Source organism: Stereum hirsutum (genome assembly GCF_000264905.1).
Source record: "Stereum hirsutum FP-91666 SS1 unplaced genomic scaffold STEHIscaffold_1, whole genome shotgun sequence".
NCBI classification, from domain to species: Eukaryota; Fungi; Basidiomycota; class Agaricomycetes; order Russulales; family Stereaceae; genus Stereum; species Stereum hirsutum.
In genome coordinates, this window is record NW_006763131.1 from 1,265,005 (window position 1) to 1,285,468 (window position 20,464).

Below are 20,464 nucleotides of genomic sequence, written 5' to 3' on the forward strand. Positions count from 1 at the left end.
TACTAGCGTCGATGCCGGTAAATTCTTCGCCAATCACCGTTGACCGGGTTGCAGCCAGCATCCCTGCAGCGAATCCAGGTCCAGTCATGATGTATGATTCAACGCCGCTGCTGTAAACTCCCGTGTGCACACCCTGTATGTATGTACAGCTGTTGGCCCGTAAGCAGGCCCGATATCACGCGGAAATGGAGACGTTCTGTTCTGTCGTAAGATATTCAATCGCTGAGCCGATTCAAGAAGGTTTTCTGTGGATCGCTGGGCCGTGCATTCGGGTCACAGTCTGCAGGCTGATTCTTCCCGTAGGCCAATAACTACTCATTAATTTCATGTGTGTATGTATGCACGTATGAACAGGCTAGCATTTATATGTACCGGTCGTCGCGCCCGCTCTTTTCGTGCCATCGGACGAGACGAGACGAGACGAGCCTGCCAGAACATGCTAGATCTCACAAGCACCCACCCACGGGAACAATTGCAAGCAGCCGCGTGCTCGCAAACGTCGGTTCGTGGAAGGACTTTGTAAAATGTACCTTCGGCAGTCGGAAGCAAGGCAGGTCGGAAGTCGGAAAAGTCGCGGTGAAGGATTCGAGCTTCAGAAGGGGGGTCCGAGAAATTTACTAGCACGGCACTAGTAGACTGGCTGTAGTGCGAGATTTGCGAGTTTTTACAACTGGGATCCACATGACATCGTTATCCTGGCGATGTCATGTCATTCGAACGGGGGTTGACGTCGTTGCTGTCGTTCTATGTCTATGCGATTCAGACATGGATAGACATTTTTGCATATCAGAAGCTTGAAGAGATTCGGACGGGTTTGGTTAGCCTAGGAGGCTGGCGTTGGCAAGCAAGAGGCAAAGAGGATTCGAGACGGAGAAAGAGAAGAAGACTCAGCTACGATAAGTACGGGAAGAGATGTTTCTCCATTCTGCTGACGTTGTTCACCCGGACTGTGAGTACCAAGGCTCACATTGACACTGCCCTGCGGCGACCATGTATAGACGGGAGATACCGGGTCTTCTTCTGTTCGTTCTGCGGGTCGTGGCGCAAGTAAGAGTAAACCACAGCTGTATTAGGGTTCCTCGTCATGAACGTGGAACATAGGCTTTCGTATACAGTCCGTATATTATGCGTTGCGCCCATGAACACAAACTATCGCGGAGACCACATACCCTAAGCGTAGACGTATACGAACCACCATTAGAATGAAAAGCTTACGACCGCACGGCCTTTCCCATCCTCTCGTCGAGCTTCCAGTCGTGCCACAACTCCCGACGGTTCCGAATCCGAATGAGAATCTTCGTTCCTCCAGGGTCGTCGTCGTACATACTGCATACGACTAGGCCCTCAATAAATCACATTACATTATCCAGGTCAGACGACGGTAATGAGCGGCATCGCGCCGGCACTGTGAACATGTAAGGAGACAGCAAGGGCGAAACACCTTGGAATTTCGGGAGCTTGCAGGAAGGGAGCTTACACTGCAGGGTCGAAATAGGCGCTAGGAATGGAGCCATTGTTTCCAGCGAGAGAAGACGAGAACGGAGAAGAAGGTTTCTTTTTGTCTCGGAACGTCTAGTAGAGGGGTTACCTTACGTTACTACGCCACACGACCTGCCGACAAGTTACGAATCATCATGGATAAGTATCAATCCCTTGTGGCCCGGAGCAGCCTAGGGGAGCGTGTATTGAGCATGTTCGAGAGTTACATGCGACTGGGTTTGACGTGCTTCGCTTTCGCCCGATGTACTGACATCGATTTCGGGTCGTCGTTGTGATAATTATGAATTCAAGCTCCGCGAAGGAAAGTGTGAACGCCGGATGCGGGCCCAGGCGTTGTTCGGTATGAATTATTAGTATTAGTGTGTGCTCGCGATGATCATTTCTGTTGCCCTCAAAACCACAATGCCACGACCTGAGCGGGTCATACGTATCTCCATTTCGGATGGCCCAAACTGAGGCAAATGCAACGAACGGGATGTAAGGATGGAACGTACCGGCGTTCTTCTCGAGGCACTGCTGCCCAGTACCGACCATCCAGACCGTCGCGACGTTACTTCACACTTAATTGGCACAGCCCTCGCGATTGGATTGGGTGGGTATGCAGATGCCCGACGGTGATAACAAAGGAACCAAGGGAAGGAACGCGCTCGATGTGATCATGAACGCACGACGGATCTACAGACTACGACCACCCCTCAGTCCGGATCGCCGCGCGGCGGGGGATGCAGTATGGCGGAGGGATGAGAAGAAGGGTCGAGAAGAAGATGGTGGTGATGATTCGGGAAGCGTAGCGGCGGGAACGAGGTTTGAGGTCGTAGCCACGGTCACGGAGCCGGGTGTTCTTGACTTATCGTATGTTTGATCAGGACTGGAGTTGCCAAAAAAGACGTTCGTAAGTAGTTCGCCAAAGATGGAATCATGACGGATGACCATGTTAGGGAAAGGCCCAAACGAGTGTATTTCACACCAACATGTATGTTGAGCAAAGTCACGGGTCCCGGTCTATGCAGGGACACCATCCTCGCGGCACAAGCATGCCCGAAGTGACGCAAGGATCAAGTATAGCTGTAGGTCGAACAAGATCAGATCCAGACAGCTAAAAGTGATGGAGTCTAAAGGAGGAGGGGATGACAAAGGCGCAGCCTGTGCTAGAGTGATTCTGGTGGAGATACGTCGCTCAACGTCGGACGAAGATAGATGGTGGCCCCAACTGCGTCGTTCGCTTCTCTGAAGCGAGGTGTGGCGTGGAGGAAGTAAATCAGAAACAGAGAGTCGGAGTCGAAATCCTTAGTAGAGCCTCCGAGGGACCATACTTACGCAGACTACCATATTGGCAGAGAACCCCTTCATGTGCGTTGGCTCGCTTGCACTTCGCTGTGGAAGAATCATTTATACTAGCACATACTTTGAGCCCAGTAGACCCTCCGCATCCAGGGACCTACAGTACGAATGGTATGGAGCTCCATCCGCATGCGGATCGTCTCTTGCATGTACTGTTTCCTTGATTCAAGCAACCCCTAGTAGTCAGGAGCAACAAAGGAAGGCGTCCATCAGACGCCACGAGACGTGGTGGATGAGAAATGAGAACCAACAAGAGAATAAACATGCACGTACTTACATGCCACGGGTTGTCGTACGAGGTATAGCTCGAACATTCCGAACCACATCCGCATATTGTCAAGATGCGGCGCACGACGAGTCCGAGCCTGAAGCTTGAGGAACAGCCGGCTGCGAAAGCTTATAAAATTACCGTGTTGGAAGGGCAAGAAATAAGTGCATCGCGGATGTCATGATCATCTACGTCGCGAGATTAATCATTCAATGATCCATACCAAGAGCGGGATGAGCACGGCCATCCTGTGGCGTAGGACCTCCGCGAAACATGACCGCAGGAGATGTATATTGCCTTGCTATCGCCATGATGAGGGTCGCACCGTCCGCGGCCGTTGCGGTCAAATACAGGAACAATTATGGGTGTGTGTCCGAGTCAGGAGCAGGCGCCATGGACCTGAGAATGGAAATGTTTAAACACCCAGGCGCCACGTCGGAGACACGGCGTATGGAAGCAATGTGTAGGAGTGGGCTATAGGCGAGCTACTCGCAGTGAGATGAAAGATCCTCAAAATGGCCTGAAAGGCCCTAGTCAAGTAAGCACCATTCAATTCCAAGCACGGATGGAGATATGAGAGGAAAGCGATGTCGATACACCACAGACTCAAGAAGAATAGCTGGCCACGGGTGCGTTATACCGTGTATGATGTTTACCGGACCAAGCGTGATACACACCAAGCATTCGATTCCTCAAGAACGCGGCGTCATGGGAGCGCCCTACCGTTCTCTGCTCGGCAAGCAAAAATTTCCTGCGTTTCATCCAACGAAAGGTAGGCGCTACGTTCTGTGGAATGACGGCGACGAAAGTCTGCATAGTTAATTTTGACCACGAAAGTTTGCCACCGTGTATTAGTGACGAGAATGAAAGCCGGCGTGGTTAAATTAGACAAGGCCCAATCTTTCAGCGCATTGGCCAGAAGCAGACCATACCTCGGATCAAGAGAGAATGCCCACGGTAAGCATGAGGATCGCGCCCAACACTGTGCCTCTTCCGGAGCAAGAGAACGGGAAGAACCATGGCGTATCACAAAGGGGACCGCCCTGAAAGGAGATAATCGCACTTCGAGTTTGGGCGAGCGATGATGCGCATCTGAGAATTACGCGTAGAAGTTTCGATCTATATGGAGACAGAGCGTGTGTCGGATCACATTGCTGGATTCGACCCAACTTAAACACCTATACCTGATTCAGCACAGGCTTGGCCAGAAGCGGGAAGAATGCTATGCTTATGGCTTACCCACAATACCTGGGATGAAATGTTGATGTCTTTTTATTAACCCCGCGGACGACGAATGAGATTGTCGACGTGCATGTTGGAAACGACGTCGAAATCATTGACACGAGCTTCATCGATCGGAAAGCGCCAACGTATATCTCGTAGCGCGGCGACGTAGATGGCTTGCGGATTACTGTGATTATCTCAAAAGCGTTCAACTGACGACGAGGCTCCGAGATATGTATGAAGGCCCCTTGACGCCGTCAGTAGTCATGCTGTGTGATAGTCCTCGGTGGAGAAAGTGTTGCTTTACAACTTTAGAATCATATATAGATAGCGATTGCAACATGCCCGGAGGAGAGGAAGAGAGAGCGGGTTTGCCAGCGTGGCGCGTCTCGAGCGGCGAGACGGAAACGAATGATGCAGGAACGCAATGAAACGAAAGGCACGGTGCTTACCGATGAATAATCGTAAAGGGATGAACCAACGTTCGTCGCCGCGTTCTGATGGACCGAGCGTTGACTGTTGGGGAAAGGGGCCAAAGCTCCAAACTATATTCGCAGTAAAGCCAGAAGAGGTGCGTCCACGGACAAAGCCAAACCGTGTTAGCCGAACGCCCATAGTTCCCATTGCGAAGCTCCAGTTAGTGGGTGTATGGTGCAGGGAACAGCGTATAATAGATGCCAGAGTCATATCGCGTGCACCTTCGAACACCTATAGAGCATGAAGTCAGGTCGAGAAGAAGGTCATGCCTGGAGTAAGGTGTCGTGAACCATAATCCTCCGCATTCCCATCCGATGCACCGGTTGCACCACCATCTCACGAAACCGGAGTGAGCTTTGTAGGATAGGCACCTCAAGAGGACATCAGATAAGACTGGATGGTATATGTCGACTACTGATTTCCACAGACAAGCAACAGCAACAAGGATAAGTTGTTCGGAACTGGTGTGTAAGAACAGAAGCGAACAAGAAGGAGCAGTTGAGTTTCCCACGACCTCAACTGCACCTAAGAAGCTTGTTATGGAGGTATTTTCTCACGAGCAACGTGACCCAGCGCCAAGAGCAACAGAGCGAGAGGGCTCGTCGCCATCTCCAACGTCGACCTCATCCTTCTCATCGCCGCCCTCGACGCCTTCGCGGCTGCCACCTGAGGCCACTCACCCACCAACTTGTGTTCTCTCACAAGTCTTTCACAACCAACCCGCTCGCTTTTATACACTCTCACATTCTCTCATATATTCTCGTCTCTGTAGTCGGTGTCCGTCGTTCGTCCAGCTATGGGCGTCTCATTCGGCTCATTCGACGCTATCTGTGAAACAGCGGCGTTGGTAATATGTCCACTCGTTGGAACGGATCAAGGCATTGAGCCAACGTGCTACAGTAGAAATGTAGACATTGCAGGAACACTGATTTTCCAACCTGGTGAGCTTTTCGCGGCAATGATCAGGAGATGGGCTTGCTAGTGGGCGGGGATCTGGTTTATTGAGATGGTGGAAATATTACTGACCTTCATTCTCAATTGTCTAGCTACATGTTTCATTCACATCGTCGCCATTATCATGACCATTATTATGATCTACCACATACGAAGCAAGTACACTGCAGTCGGTACGTCATACATTCGATGGTCTTGTCATGCAGAATCTGAAATTGGACTGCCAGGTCGGAAGGAGATCGTCATGTTCTTCTATCTTTACGCTATCATCGAGCTGTTGGCCATATTCCTCGACTCAAATGTCATTCCCACGGCAAACGCAAGTTACCCAGTATGTATTCTTCCACAAGTCCTCGCTGGCCGTGCGTGCTGATAATCTACTTCATCTAGTGGTTTGCAGCTATCTATACCGGCTTAGTAGCTGCCGCCTATGGGTGCATACTTATCAACGGATTCGTCGGCTTCCAATTTGCAGAAGATGGAACACCTCTATCACTCTGGGTACGTTCCTCTCCGTCGCCAGCCTTGAGCATCTACTCATTATATTCCTGCTCCTTCTAAATTACAGGGTCTACGTCTAGCCTGCCTCGTCTTCTTCGGCATCTCGTTCTTTATTGCCATCGCCACATTCAAACAATTCGCCGGCTTCAAGTATTCCAAACCCATTGGTCTCTGGATCATCTATATCCTCTGGCCGCTCATCTGTGCAGCCGTATACATCGTCTCGCAACTCATTCTTGTCTTCCGCACGCTCGAAGACCGTTGGCCCATCGGTGACATTGTCTTCGGAACTGCGTTCTTTGTCATCGCGCAAGTCCTCCTGTTTGCATTCAGTGTCACGATCTGTGACGCCATCAAGCATTACATCGACGGGCTCTTCTTCTTCACACTCTGCATCCTATTGAGCGTAATGATGATATACAAGTACTGGGACTCTATCACGGTGCGTCTACCAAAATTCATCATGCCACCCTTACATTGCTTACACGTCGTTCCCTGCTATTATTAGCGCGAGGACCTCGAGTTCTCAGTCGGGTCGAAGGCAACGGTGTGGGAGGTCAAGGATCCATTGCTCGCGGGTCACGAGTACGAGGAAGAGTCCGCCAGCACCTACCACGGTGCACCTGCAAGTCTCGTCGGCGGCGTCAGCGGTCAGAACCTTTACTCGAAAGGAGGTTACGGCGGTCGAGGCTACCCTCCGTCTTCAGAACGGTATTGATCAACGTGGAATGTATATTACGACCACTTCTGTCGCCTTTTTGCATACCTCTTCTTCGTCTTGCCGTGTGGTAACACATGGGAACGTCGTTGTCAGATATCTTTTTCGCATGCATGGACAATTCTTTTTTTCCAATGTTGACTGACCTATGACCACAGACTTTCATTATTTGTCGCTGATACGCATACATTCCCGTGTTTCTTCTATATCCCCCTTTTGTCATCTTCCCTCGATGGCACATCCATCACTTCAGAATAGTGGTCGTATTTTATGCAATGTGAAGAGTAATTGAATAAGAGGAACGTTGATGTGGCGTTCGTGTGGCGTCAGGGTCGGAGCCGGGGGCTCGGCCACGACAACTCGACGCTGGACGGACAAACTCGACGCTGGACGGACAACTCGAACAACCTCTTCGCATAGACATACAATTCGACTCGCAAATTGGCGTCCCACTGATCCAGTGTAATACGCTAACCTGACGAGTTGCATTCTAGGAAACTTTTCGAAAATGTTTGTTGGTATATTACATTGTGCTCTCACCTCCCGCCAAGGCTACCTACTCCGTCCTCTAGCCAGCAAGCAAGGCCACAGTCGTCGAGGACCGTATATGCACTGCGCCTTCCCTCTTCTTCACACAAGCCCACGTTGGTGAAATAATTCAGATTTAAAGAAGACACGACGATCCACGCAGGGCTCTACAACGCCCAGATTTTCACCATCGAGTCCCGGCCGCCCGACACGAGATAGCGGTCCATGTATCTCAGCCTCTCGATCGGTCTCGTGTGCCCGTTCGTCAGCAATGTCGAGTGCTGCATCGACGTCCTGTTATAGACCTGCAAACAGGGCGGCGAGAGCACTCAGTCGGTCAGAAACGGAGGGACAAGATGAGGAGGGAAGAAAGGAGGAACGAACCTTGACGCCGTTCTCGCCTGCAGCCGCCACGATCTTTCTGCTGTCGAACTGGAGACCAGTGACGCCGTGGTCGTACTTGATCGTCTCAAAGATGCCGCCTGTACGAAGGTCCCAGATCTAGATTGTTAAGTATCCAGTCTGTCAGCGGGTGGAAAATCGAAGAGTGAGAGATAATGGGCGTACCCGGATGGACTTGTCTAAACTACCACTGACGACGTGAATCTCGTCAAACTGCAAGGAAGTGACCGGAGCTGTGTGTCCCAATAATGTCCTATGTGCTTGCCCCGTGCGCACTACAAGGGCAGAGACATCAGTGTTTGCTTCCCACAGATAGCAAGGGAGGACCCAGGTAGAGAAACACTCACTGTCCCACATCCTGACAGCCCCGTCGCCACTACCACTAACAAGCGCATATCCCCAAAACTGCACCGCACCGACAAAATCCTGATACATTTCCCAACTTCCATCCGCATATGGTGGCGTTGGTACAGCAAACGACCCGGAAGCCGCTGCTGCCGCTCCTCCAAATGACAATCCGCCGGGCGAAGCCAACCCACCAGGTGCGAACATGGATGATGACATCGAGGCAGTTGCAGCCGGTAATGAAGGAGGCGGATGGGAGATGGCCCAGAGTATGTCCATAGTCATGACGCATTGTCCAGTGGTGAGATCCCATTGCCGGAGAGTCTTGTCGGATGCGCCGGAGACGAGGGTATTGTCCTCAAAGTAGATGGTCGACACGGCACGGCTGTGTCCGCCCAGGACTCTAGCACAAGCACTAGAGGCGTCATGATCATCGTCTTTGTGTTCCGCACCGTCTCTGATGCTACCTCCGCTTTCTGTTCCTCCACCATTCACCACAACCCCAGCGTCGCTAGCACTCTCTTCAGGCTCCTCGATGACGTCGCTGAGATGGACCATTCCATGTTCCCATTCATCTTCAGCGTCGACTCTGCGCAGGTCCCATAACCGAATATTGCCGTCTTCTGAGCCAGTGAGGCATATATGGTCTTCCACCTACGTCATCGTAGTTGAGTAACTCCTCAGTACACAAATGATGACAACGAAACACACCTGAACGCATTTCACGGTGTCCGTATGTCCTCTGAGTCTTCCAATCTCCTCGCCCGAGAGCAAATCCCATACGATAGGCTGTGATGAGTCTTGCGAGGCGGTGACAAGGGTGCCGTACGGTTCTGAGAAGTCCAGACCAGTGATTGGTGTTGTGCCACAGTCGAGGGTCTATGTTATCAATCAAGTCAGACATCTCCGAGAACTAGGCTTGTACGACCAGATATCTCCCTACCATGAATGCAACGCCTGGCGGGAGCTCGTCATGTTCTGATGGCAGGAATGCAGGTCCTGTAAGGCCAACACAATGACCGTCAGTGGCTATAAATAAAGTGAGTCTCGAGAAGAAAAGACGGACCTTTCCGCCTTCTTGAACTCTGGATTCGAGACGTAGAAAGTGCACGGGCATTGGGCTCTTCCAGTTCCATGCGTTCCTTCACCATTTCAACTGGCCATATAGTGAGTCAAAAATTTTCCGTTAAAGGTAGTGAAAAATATTTACGTTCGTCATCCAGCTCCAGTTCTTCCTCCTGGAGTTTCAGCAAGTCATCCTCGAGCTTCTGTCGAATGGCATCTAACGCCTCGATTTTATGTGTGATTTCCGTGATTTCGCTTTGAATGAGGCTCTGCAGCCGTTATGAGCTTTCTCTCAAGACGCAGAACCTAGACTGTCGTCTCAGACAGGCCAACGTAAAAGAACTCACCCTTCGCACATGCATATTCTCCTTATCTCTCTTGATCTCCCCTGTCTGCCTCTCCAACTCCTCCCTCCCAAACACCTTATTAGCACTCAGACTCTCCCTTCCTCTCTTCTTCCTCCCTTTCCTTCCCCGTTCCCTCCCCGGCCCCACCAAAACCAACTGATCATCTTCCTCCGCCTCTTCACTCTCCCCATCCGAAGCTATCAACCCCCTCGCTCCAGCACCCAGCCTCTTCAAGCCCATCCTCGGCGCCTCTACACTCCTCATCCCCCTCCTCCTCGCCCTTCCCTTGTCCGCACTCGGAATCGTCGCCTCAAAACCTCTCAACAGACTCACACTCCCACCTCCACTTCCGCTTCCACCACCGCCCCCGACACCAAATTCGTCCGGCTCATTGCCTATTGGAGAGTCCGGTATAGGAGCGGAGAGTAGTTCGCCTGCCGCCTCTACGATCTCAAGGTCCCGCGAGGTGATGCGTCGGCTTCCAAGACCTAGACGAAGGGGAGCACGGCCTAGAGTCGCAAAAGAGTGAGCTGAGAGGGTTGATGAGTTGGCAGCGGCGGCATAGGTAGATTGGCCAGAAGAGGGGGAAATGGTGGCTCGGTTGGCTGAGGCATTAGCTGTTCGGGAGATCATTTTCGGGGTCATGATGACAGGGGCGACTGTAAAGTACAGCGGAGCGTGTTCAGAATATGAGGGACATATACGAAGTAACGGATAGAGAAGAGAAATACTATCATGTTTGGTGTAATCGGGGTCTCGTGCACGGAATAACAATACGCCATTGTGTCATTATAAGACAATACGGGCAAATAACCCTCAAAAAGCTTTGGTCAACCCAGTATTCAAAGCACCCTTTCGCTATGATGATATGACACATACGCGGTAGGGAAGGTGTGCGATGTCCGGTCGCTGGTGAACAACGGATGGTTTACCATGCTCATGGTAGCCCATGCCGTCCATCCTCACAGCGCACAATCATCTTTGAATATCAGAAGTAGGGTTCTCCTCCACTCCGATACTCAAACAAGGCCAAAGAGGAAGCGAAGAGCCAACGAAACGACAAAGAGAACCACTCACGATCCGACAAAATCCTCGACGAATCCGACTTCCTATGTTGAAACGGAGCCAGCAGCGTCCTCGTCACCACGTCAAACTTACTCTCCCCGCTTTTGTTTCCATTACCACCCCCTCCACTTCCACTCGCGACATTACCGCCAGCAGTATCGACCGGTGGGGGTGCTGAACGGTTCGTCTTCCTACTTTTGTCGCGAGAGTTCTCATCTCGGTCGCGCTCCTGGCTGGCCCGTCCGACCATATACGGCCTGAACGTATGAACGCGTTGTGAAAACGAGAGAGCTTTGAGGAAGCGATTGGGTTGTGTAAGAGGTTGTTATGGTGTCAGTGGACAAAGAGGTCTTGCTGCCGCTGACACAGTGGAGTCGAGTACGTTATCGTCACGGTTTCGGGTTTCGACGCCGACGGTAATATTCTACGTTTTATAATGGCCGCCGTTGCCTGGGACCAAGCTTGAAAGGCAGCGTCGGCTAGCGTCGAGAGCAACAGAGACGCGTTTGTCGAATACGGGTGCGCCGTCAAGGGCGCGTACGGAGAACTTTCCTTTCCGAGGGTCGGATGCCAACGCGTTCCTGTTCGCCACTCGCATGTGATACTGTGGCCCAAGAACAGAAAAGCTTAGAACACGATCTAAGGTGTTTTGTTATAATTATGCCAGAGTTGTGATAAAATGCAACGCGTGGATAAGTAGGTTGGCAAATAACGTGTAGGTAGTACAGTATATATATCATGCTGGCGACCGTGAAGGGCTCGACCAACCGAAGTCAATGACCATGGCGAAGCCGTACGGTCGAAGATCGTACTCTCGTCGAAGAAGAGGTAATGGTGGCAGCGACTCCATCGGTGAAGAATCAAAGTCATGCTCTGGCACTGGTCCAGATTCCGATTTGGACCCTGCGAGATTTCCTCGGTCGTGTGAGGGAGATGACGAAGAGGATGGCGATGATGCAGCGTCTGGCAGAATAAAAACCTCCTCCTCAGGCTTTCTTCTGGAGAAGAAAGGCAAAAGGTTGTCGAAGAGCCCACCTCGTGTACGCCACTGCCTCTTGGCTGTTATTACAGCCTCGCTCTCAGTCGAGTTGGCCCGTGACGTCGTCGTCTCGTTGCTGGTGTCCAAGACCACAACTTCGTCTCGAACTTCTGGATCCTCCTTTACCAGATCTTCCTCTCCCTGCTTCGCCACGTCAATAGCATTCCTCCAGTCCTGCTCAATCTTCCTCAGTCTCGACTTCTTCTCCCTGCTGACTTCTTCCCTCGCTCGCGCCACACTAGCCAACTCCCATTCTGACACATCAAATACATCCCAAAGACCTCTTCTCTTCCTATCCCTCTTCCCTTTTCTCTCGGCTCCGCGATACCCGCCATCATTTCCAGCGACGTCACACCAGCACCTGTCCAATAACCTCATCACCGCAGGGCTTTCCACCTTCTGCAACTCTTGCGTGACTGGCGAACCTGGTGCAGGAACCAATCGTAGCTCATGGTTCGGCGTGTCGAACTCGGTCGTCAGCGTGAGTTCAGGATACGTTTGAAAGAATGACGACGGCAACTTTGCCAGAAGGGATGTTGGAAGGGTAGGGAGGTCGGACGGAAAGGAAAGAGCGGCAATGGGAAGGGCAAAAGCATCGGCAAATGTGGTCACGATAGTTCCATTGAGCGACAACAATGACGGCGCAAGTGTACCATTTTCAGAGTAGGACATATCAGGCAGGAATTGAGAGAGGAGAGTGGTCGCCGAGATTGGGTTCGAGAGAAGTGAGTTGGTCGGGATAGGTTGCCAGTAGCATGACGAGATGAAGAGCGCCGTGAGCAAGATGATGCAGTAGAAGCTGTCAAAACATTGAGTAAAACTGCAAAAAAACAGAAGGGAGAGATTCATACCACGGTCTTGCATGAAGTGTCAATGTTAAGAGGTAAATGAGTAGAAAATATGGTGGTGCCGCCGGAAGTGGCAGCAGGAGGAGTGGTATGAACCAGCGCGTGCACCTGCTTTGCTGCCCGTTTAATCCACATCCAAGTCACAAAAGATATCACCGCGTACGTACCACATAACAGCGTAGCCGAGTGTCTGTGTTATCCCAACGTTGCGGACGAAACTAGAGTCTGCCTTGCTCGTGCGGAACAAGAAGCTTAAACAGGCTTAAACAGACACGAAATAGACGCGGCTTGAGGCACGCACGTGACTGACGTACGCGTTCTCCGCTTCGATCTTTCTCCAGCCTTCGAGTCGTTTCTGTTCTGCTCAAATCCACCTCTTCTCTTCTCCTCCTCGCCACCCACTTCAATCACCTCCACCACCACCACTTTTTGTCATCATGTCCGACAAGACCATCCACCCCGAGATTCTTTGGGCTCAGCGCTCTTCTGATTCCGATGAGGAGAAGGTACGTTGTGCCCGATTATCGAAACGCGGAAATAAACGCGTGTTTTTTCCGCTTTGATCGCGTCCGATTTCTTTGTGTTTCGCGTCTAAGGACCTAACTATCTTACCACCTTTCAGAACGTCCTCTTCATCACCATCAACCTCCCTGACGTGATTGAGGACTCTCTGGAGCTCGACCTGACCGCCGAGGGCATCAACTTCAAAGCCCGCTCGGGCAAGTACGTACTTCATTGTTTTCTCTCTGACCCCAGACCCTGGTAATCAAATACTCACCTCCTCTTTTCTTTTACTTCTCAATTACTCTAGTGCTGCTAAAGGGCTCCAAGAAAAAAACTACTCGTTCAACCTCGCTTTCTTCGCCCCCATCAAACCCGACCACCCCCGCACGACCAAAAAGCTTACCTCCCGTTCCCTCGTCATGACTCTCGTTAAAGCCGACCTGAACACTGAGTACTGGCCTCGTCTCTCCAAGGACAAGAAGGTCGCCTTCATCAAGACCGATTTCTCGAAATGGGTCGACGAGGATGAGCAGGATGGTGAAGTCCCCGAGAAGGAGGAAGAGGACATGGGCGGTATGCCAGGTATGCCAGGAATGGGCGGCATGGGTGGTATGCCCGGTATGGAGGGTCTGGGCGGAATGGGTGGAATGGGTGGAATGGGTGGCGGTATGCCTGGCATGGGTGGCATGGATATCCAACAGGTGCGCCACATGATTACCGCTTTTGGTGTCGGTGAACTAGGTCATATTTACTGACATTTTGTAAATTATAGATGCTCGCATCCATGGGCGGTGGCGCTGGCGGTCCCGGAGGCCCAGGAGGGCCCTCAGACATGGGTGATGCCGCAGAGGAGGACGACTCTGATGACGATGGTCCCCCTCCGCTTGAGGACGCACCTGCCCCTAGCTCATAAAAGACTACGGACGGGATGTTCATCGTCCGCTAAACGAGGGGTGTGACTCGGGCGGAGGATGGATGTGATGCGATATATAGTGATGTGCTACATATTTTCTTGGAGACCTCTTCGTGTATCATGCCGTTGTTTTGTGATGAAGAAGCTAAATCGGACGGAGGATACTGCTATTCCGTCGCGGTAGATGATTGTACCAGAATATGATGCTCTTTCAGAACTCTGTATAATGTTCTGTGCTCCTGCAATGATGTTCATTTCTCAACCTGAACAGCCTCACCCGAAGCTGGAGCAAATTGATTATCGAAGGGTACGAAGCTCGCTCGATCCACCAAGGTCTGAACCATATATTTGACGAAAATTTCGGTGGTTTGGCTCAGCCATTGATAATACCTCTACATGCTACACTTTATTGTGACATCGACCACATCCCTTCCTTCTCTCGCGGGCAAGAGAGCGAGGGCCACCAAACTCTAGTCAACCCGGTCGTCTATCTCTATGACCACTTTGCCATCAACCCACCGTGCCGAAACCCTTGTAATTCGTATGTTAGCGGCACAAAACTATAATAAGTCCCTCTGAGCTGTAGGTACACTTACTTTGAAAGATCAGTGACGATGAAGTCCGGGTTCGCTCCCGACTCTTCAATCTGCGATCGCGTATGTGATGTGCAAACCGCGAGCGTCTTTGAACCTGCAGCATGGCCTGCTCTGAGACCTGACGGAGCGTCCTCCACAACAAGACCTGTGCGTGAAGTAAAATTGTAGAAGAAATCAGTGTGAGCAGTGCACTAGACGCGATTGGCCAGGAGAATACATACACTTCGAGGGATCAACGCCACATTTCTTCGCCCCTGCGAGGTAAGGATCGGGATGTGGCTTGCCGTTGTCTACATCGTCTGAGGTCACGTAACCTGCATCCGGGACGGGAATGGAGCACACAGAAAGTGCTTTGGGCGTGTATATTGACGTGGCTAATGCGCGACCAATATTAGTATCAGTAGATTGTCAACAATGTATGAGGATAAAGGCCGCCTTGGAAGGAAATACCAGAAGTGACAATGGTCCACCCGTAAGATTTGGTCTCAGGGGAGCTGCCCTCAATCAACTAGGTGGGATTGTGTTATTTCAGAATAATTATCTGTCAGTATAGTCCTAATAATCGAAAGAGAGGGCCACACCTGCTCGACGAGTTCGTGAACGCCAGGCAGGATGACTGGCCCGCCTTCGATGACTTCCTGCTCAAACCGTACAACTTCGGCCTTCGAGATACACAAACGCCCGACGGTCAATTTATGAGTAGGAATTCGGTAGTAAAAGCACTGATCAAATATATTACCTCCAAACGGAAGAGATCATCCTTTGGGATTTTGCACCATTCGACGAGAGTATCCGCGAGCCTCCTGCCATGAGATGCATGAGCAGCCTCAGCGGGATCAAAACCGTATTGTTTTCCAAAGGTTTCCCAGGCACGCATAACTCCTGGTGTGGAATCAATCAAGGTCCTGTAGAGTGCCGATGTCAGCACCTAGACAGCGATCGTGCAGATGTGGCCCAAGGTGCAGCGATACTTGGTGAGTTCTCACCCGTCCATATCAAAGAGAACCTGCGAAAGAGAGCAAAAATTATTCAGGACGTGATCACCCACGAATTTGAGAGAAATGGGGTAGAAAGTGACGGTAAAGAAAGTCTTCCGAATCATCTGTCAAACAGAACTCGATGACATAGAAATGGCACGCACGGCGTCGACTGTGATACCGGGCATTTTGGATCTCTTTAACTGCAGATAACTCGGGTATAACAGCAGGTGTCTTGCTGGCCTTTGCTGGTTAAAGGCTCCTCGTCACAAATACAGAAAGTTCAGGGTTAGTTTGCAGAGCCACGGATTGCTGAGATGTGGCACTGAAACAAGAACGATTTCATACTCCGGCGGCGCGGTCCGAAGCTCATGCCGATGCGGCGATGCTGGCTACGACAAACTTCCCACGCTCATGGCACCCTTCATCCTTGTCCTTTTGTCCTGAACATACTGTTCAGCTCCCTTGCAGTCCTCTATGGCTGTTTCAAGCCAGATGTCTCATATGCACCAAAAACAGCATCCTTATCTTGGTTTGAACTCCACCACAGGAACCACTAAGACAGCGGACGGCCACTGCAAAAAGAGAGAAGAAGTTGACCTGCCATTTTGCCGAACACTGGTCGCCATATGGATGTCCGTTGGGGGTGCATCGATAATGTATGCCCTCGATGGCTGGACGTATACTATAAGCATGTTTGCATCTAACCTTGAAAGCGACACGCGCGGTTGATTGTAAACAATGACTTCCATTTTGAGACACCCTTTTTGTCTGGAGAATGGACAACCCTATCGCTGCATAGCCCATTGTTCTCCTTTGGATACCAATCTTGCCTCCTACATAAAGTCTGCTGCGAAACTGCTGTACATGTTCCGCTGCTGTTCATTCTCTCTCGCTCTCTCCTTGTCGTTAGTTTGCTCTGCTCTGGAAGCTAGTCTCTTTCTCAGTCTGCTTCCCTCTCACGACCCGGCGTCCTTCTTTTGCTGGCCTTCATTCACTACACCCGCTAACTTGATTCTCTCACCCTCATTAACGGCTTGCCGCTCACTTCTCGTGACATTACAACATCACGTCTTTTGCAACGAACATGCAGTTCTCTACCGCCTTCGTCATCCTGGCTCTCGCTGTTTCCGTCTCTACTGCTCCAACACGCCGTGAGTCGAGCTTCGCACTTCAGAATGGGCAGGATGCTATTTCTCAAAAGTAAGCTCGTTGTGCAATGTGGATCTATTGTCATCCGTGATACTCAGAGTTTCTCTTCAGCGAGAAGTTCAAGACACTCACCATGGCGGACACGTGCGATACGGGCGACCAGGCCTGTGTGGGTGGCGATTTCGCCCAGTGTGTCAACGGGGCATGGGTAGCCCAAGCGTGCGGAAGTGGCGAAACGTATGGCTCTACATGTGCTCCTCTAGCTCTGCGTATTTATCATTTGTTCGTCTTTGATAACAGTTGCGCAGCGCTTCCTTTGGTCAATAGTAAAGGCACTAGTATCACTTGCGACACTCAATCCGACATAGACGCCAGAATTGCAGCTACTGGTGCAACTAGCTTTGCAAGCTCGAGCGCTGGGGCTGCGTCCACTTCTACTTCTTCTGTTGCTGGAGGTTCGACCGCGGCAGCCAGCGCTACCACCTCGGTGAGCTTTCAACGTGATTACATCCTTGTATTCAATATTGATATGATATATACAGTCAACTGCCACCAAGACCGGTTCTTCGACTGCTGCTGCTGCCTCGTCCACCAGCACTGATGACGCACAGAACTCTCTAACATTGCTCTCTTCGGTAGTCGCGACCGGCTTCGAGTCAGACGGTCAAGCAAACGCCACAGCTGGCCAAGTCGCATCATTGACCTCGTCCAACAACTTCATTAACTTCTGCGCCACCGTCGATCTGCCCATCACCAATGGCCAACAGATCACCACAGGATCATGCAACCCTGCTCCTATGGGTTCGTACAATAGCTCGTTCGGGTTCAATTTGACTTGGCTTAGGACTAATTTCGATGGAATGTGATCGTTACCAGGTGTCATCGCCGCATCTACCAACATGCCCTCTTCCAAGTTCACGTCCCCCAAGAACCTTGACACCATCCAGTCCAATACCGACTTCAATGTCAGCATGGCCGTCAAGAACCTCGTCACCGGCAACTTCGTTAATGCAGCCTCGAACTATTACTCTGCACCCCAACAAGTCGATGATTCTGGCAACGTTGTCGGACATACGCACATCGTGATCGAGACTCTTGACTCACTCACGCAAACCACTGTCACCGATCCGACCAAGTTTGCGTTTTTCAAGGGTGTGGATGGAGCCGCTGTCAATGGAGAGGTCACTGTGGCGGTGACTGGGGGTTTGCCGGCTGGGGTCTACAGGATGGCCAGCATCAATTCAGCTGCGAACCACCAACCTGTCCTGGTAGCCATTGCACAAAGGGGCGCTCTTGACGATATGATCTACGTACGTTTCTTATAGTTCCCACTCATCACTTGATGCTTATCCTGTCAATGATCTATCTGCAGTTCACCGTATCCGACGATCCCTCTGCCGCATCATCCTCCGCCGCTACTTCTGCCACCGCCAAAAGTGCCGCCACTACAACGGCGTCTTCCAAGTCCAGTACGAAGACAGGTTCTTCTTCTACCTCGACGTCAACGTCTTCTGCCTCCAAGGATTGAGATCCGCGCCACACTATGCTCGCCTCCACGACGTTAACGTCCAAACGACTCTCATATATACGACATACAACTCTGACATTATACATCTAAGTTATGGATGGACTTCTACTATCCTTGGTTCTTGCGTATTTGTGTTTTTCCCTTGGTCTTTCATGGTAGATCCAATTTGTAGCAAATAGCGCGGGCAGCATTGACTCGGTCTGGTACTTTGTAGCTTAAATTGGTCGAGAATGTTATCGTAACATACAATAAATTGGATAATTTATGTTTCGCATAGCTATACATATACTACTGTTGAGTGCGACACAACTGATTACGCAGTTCGCCGACGAGGATGGGTAACTGGTGATAATTAGTATAGACCACACTGGCAGGCGCCGGCGAGCTTCTGTGCCGTGGCAGTTTCCAAGTCATGAGCGCTCCTAACCATCCAGCGGATCGCAAAGGGTTTCGTTCACACCGCACCGAAGTAATATGGCAGTCGTTGAAAGAGCAGCTTGCACAATATCGTTACCCCTCAAGGCTTCAGCGCCAGCGCAGCGATCGAGTCCACGTGGCGAGACGCGTCGAGATCGGACGAGGACTCCGAGTGTTCGGCGAAAACTTTCTTGCTGTCTTATATCTTGCAATCCCGCTGTGACTCGGGTAGCACAGTCTACCCTCTACATTGCTCTGCGCAGGTTATATCGTCGAGAGCTGAAAGATCCAACTGGGGAAATTCACAGGTCAGCCCATAAGGACTTGCAAATGTAGAGGATGACCCTGATAACGGCGAATACACTTTAGGAACCGAAGATACCGTACATGTCTACCAAATCAAGGTCTTTCACCATTAACGTGCCCGCGACCTCTGCCAACATCGGACCAGGCTTCGACGTTGTTGGTCTCTCCCTCTCCCTCTATCTCACCCTCAGAGTAGACATCCCCAAACCACATACTTCCTCATTCGTCCCACCCAAAATCACTTACACCGGCGAAGGTGCCGACGAAGTGCCACTCGATGCCTACAAGAACCTGACTACCCGTGTGGCCCTCTACGTTCTTCGCTGCCACTCCATCCCTTCCTTCCCATCCAATATCAGCATACACTGCCACAACCAAATACCCTTCGGTCGCGGACTTGGCTCCTCAGGTGCCGCTGTTATCGCCGGAGTCCTCCTCGGCTCAACTCTGGGCGAACTCTCACTTTCCCCAATGCGAGTGCTCGATTTTGCCTTGATGGTCGAACGGCATCCAGACAACGTTACCGCCGCGCTAGTTGGTGGTTTTGTTGGCTCCTATCTTCGGGAGCTCGACCCTGTGGCAGCTCAGGCCGCAGATGTACCTCTCAGTGAGGTACTCCCGGAGTTTCCTCCAGACGCAGGACCGGAATGGGGCCTCGATCCGCCTGTTCCTCCTCAGGGAATTGGTCACTATGTTCGCTTCGGATGGGCACCTTCAATACGTGCTGTGGCCATCATCCCGCGATTCGAGTTAAGCACGGCGAAGGCGCGTGAAGTGCTCCCTACCTCGTATTCCCGGAAAGATCTCGTTAGTTCCTTACACTGTAATTATATTTTCACTAGGACTGACTATGGTCCATCAGGTCTTCAACCTTCAGCGACTTGCTGTATTGACGACAGCCCTCGCACAATCACCACCTGATCCGGAACTCATCTATGAAGCAATGAAGGACCGTATTCATCAACCCTACCGCAACACCCTGGTATGTCCCCATACAATTCTTGCTCACATTGTACACACCATATCGTTGTAACCTTTCTACGTCTGCAGATTCCCGGTCTTCCCGAAGTGACCTCGAACATCACTCCAAGCACCCATCCAGGTCTCCTCGGCATTTGCCTTTCAGGGGCAGGTCCGACCATTCTCGCCCTTGCTGTCGACGGATTCGAGAAGATTGCAGAAGATGCACGCAAAATCTTCAGGGAGAAAGGTGTCGAGGTTGACTGGAAGTTGTTAGATGTCGTGACCGATGGAAGTGTCGTGACCGAATCTTGATTATGGGAGTATTTATCTCAATAATACTGTAGTCACTCGGAGACCAAAGATGAAGAGGAAGAAAAATCATGTAATCATTAGAATCGTAAAATACATAAGGGTATGCATCCAAAGCCTTCATCAAAGCATCAAAGAAACCAGCGAGTAGCATATTATAATCAAGACCGGGTATGC

At 51.1% G+C, this 20,464-nt stretch overlaps 8 protein-coding genes across 8 annotated transcripts; 4 read left to right on the top strand and 4 right to left on the bottom strand.

Annotated features, from left to right (window-relative positions):
* Positions 1-4,187: 4,187 nt before the first annotated feature.
* STEHIDRAFT_143531 (uncharacterized protein) lies at positions 4,188-5,265 on the bottom strand. Its single transcript, XM_007298586.1, has 3 exons — positions 4,782-5,265; positions 4,349-4,517; positions 4,188-4,287 (listed from the first exon to the last, which is right to left on the bottom strand). The coding sequence occupies exons 1-2, from the start codon at positions 5,018-5,020 to the stop codon at positions 4,385-4,387; spliced, it is 372 nt and encodes a 123-aa protein (XP_007298648.1). The 5' UTR covers positions 5,021-5,265; the 3' UTR covers positions 4,188-4,287; positions 4,349-4,384.
* A 190-nt stretch (positions 5,266-5,455) lies between these two features.
* STEHIDRAFT_88786 (uncharacterized protein) lies at positions 5,456-7,273 on the top strand. Its single transcript, XM_007298179.1, has 6 exons — positions 5,456-5,751; positions 5,857-5,937; positions 5,992-6,095; positions 6,155-6,265; positions 6,333-6,707; positions 6,774-7,273. Exons 1-6 carry the CDS (start codon positions 5,607-5,609, stop codon positions 6,981-6,983), a joined length of 1,026 nt encoding a protein of 341 aa, XP_007298241.1. The 5' UTR covers positions 5,456-5,606; the 3' UTR covers positions 6,984-7,273.
* A 405-nt stretch (positions 7,274-7,678) lies between these two features.
* STEHIDRAFT_126948 (WD40 repeat-like protein) lies at positions 7,679-10,985 on the bottom strand (the record flags this gene model as incomplete). Its single annotated transcript, XM_007298587.1, has 10 exons — positions 7,679-7,816; positions 7,896-8,012; positions 8,079-8,188; positions 8,261-8,912; positions 8,970-9,137; positions 9,202-9,257; positions 9,325-9,414; positions 9,469-9,592; positions 9,671-10,329; positions 10,748-10,985. 10 exons carry the CDS (start codon positions 10,983-10,985, stop codon positions 7,679-7,681), a joined length of 2,352 nt encoding a protein of 783 aa, XP_007298649.1.
* Positions 10,986-11,401: 416 nt separating this feature from the next.
* Positions 11,402-12,823, bottom strand: STEHIDRAFT_117171 (uncharacterized protein). Its single transcript, XM_007298588.1, has 3 exons — positions 12,790-12,823; positions 12,626-12,730; positions 11,402-12,573 (listed from the first exon to the last, which is right to left on the bottom strand). Exons 1-3 carry the CDS (start codon positions 12,792-12,794, stop codon positions 11,472-11,474), a joined length of 1,212 nt encoding a protein of 403 aa, XP_007298650.1. The 5' UTR covers positions 12,795-12,823; the 3' UTR covers positions 11,402-11,471.
* A 236-nt stretch (positions 12,824-13,059) lies between these two features.
* Positions 13,060-13,891, top strand: STEHIDRAFT_106709 (HSP20-like chaperone; the record flags this gene model as incomplete). Its single annotated transcript, XM_007298589.1, has 4 exons — positions 13,060-13,128; positions 13,245-13,345; positions 13,434-13,827; positions 13,868-13,891. The coding sequence occupies 4 exons, from the start codon at positions 13,060-13,062 to the stop codon at positions 13,889-13,891; spliced, it is 588 nt and encodes a 195-aa protein (XP_007298651.1).
* A 511-nt stretch (positions 13,892-14,402) lies between these two features.
* On the bottom strand, positions 14,403-15,931 carry STEHIDRAFT_88791 (HAD-like protein). Its single transcript, XM_007298180.1, has 8 exons — positions 15,777-15,931; positions 15,622-15,641; positions 15,375-15,540; positions 15,217-15,297; positions 15,086-15,143; positions 14,857-15,009; positions 14,636-14,780; positions 14,403-14,570 (listed from the first exon to the last, which is right to left on the bottom strand). The coding sequence occupies exons 1-8, from the start codon at positions 15,798-15,800 to the stop codon at positions 14,510-14,512; spliced, it is 708 nt and encodes a 235-aa protein (XP_007298242.1). The 5' UTR covers positions 15,801-15,931; the 3' UTR covers positions 14,403-14,509.
* A 768-nt stretch (positions 15,932-16,699) lies between these two features.
* On the top strand, positions 16,700-18,292 carry STEHIDRAFT_164435 (uncharacterized protein; the record flags this gene model as incomplete). The annotated part of the gene is made up of 6 exons (XM_007298590.1): positions 16,700-16,815; positions 16,876-17,001; positions 17,065-17,251; positions 17,307-17,565; positions 17,641-18,074; positions 18,137-18,292. The coding sequence occupies 6 exons, from the start codon at positions 16,700-16,702 to the stop codon at positions 18,290-18,292; spliced, it is 1,278 nt and encodes a 425-aa protein (XP_007298652.1).
* An 804-nt stretch (positions 18,293-19,096) lies between these two features.
* On the top strand, positions 19,097-20,290 carry STEHIDRAFT_126952 (homoserine kinase; the record flags this gene model as incomplete). Its single annotated transcript, XM_007298591.1, has 3 exons — positions 19,097-19,822; positions 19,878-19,997; positions 20,066-20,290. The coding sequence occupies 3 exons, from the start codon at positions 19,097-19,099 to the stop codon at positions 20,288-20,290; spliced, it is 1,071 nt and encodes a 356-aa protein (XP_007298653.1).
* Positions 20,291-20,464: the final 174 nt, after the last annotated feature.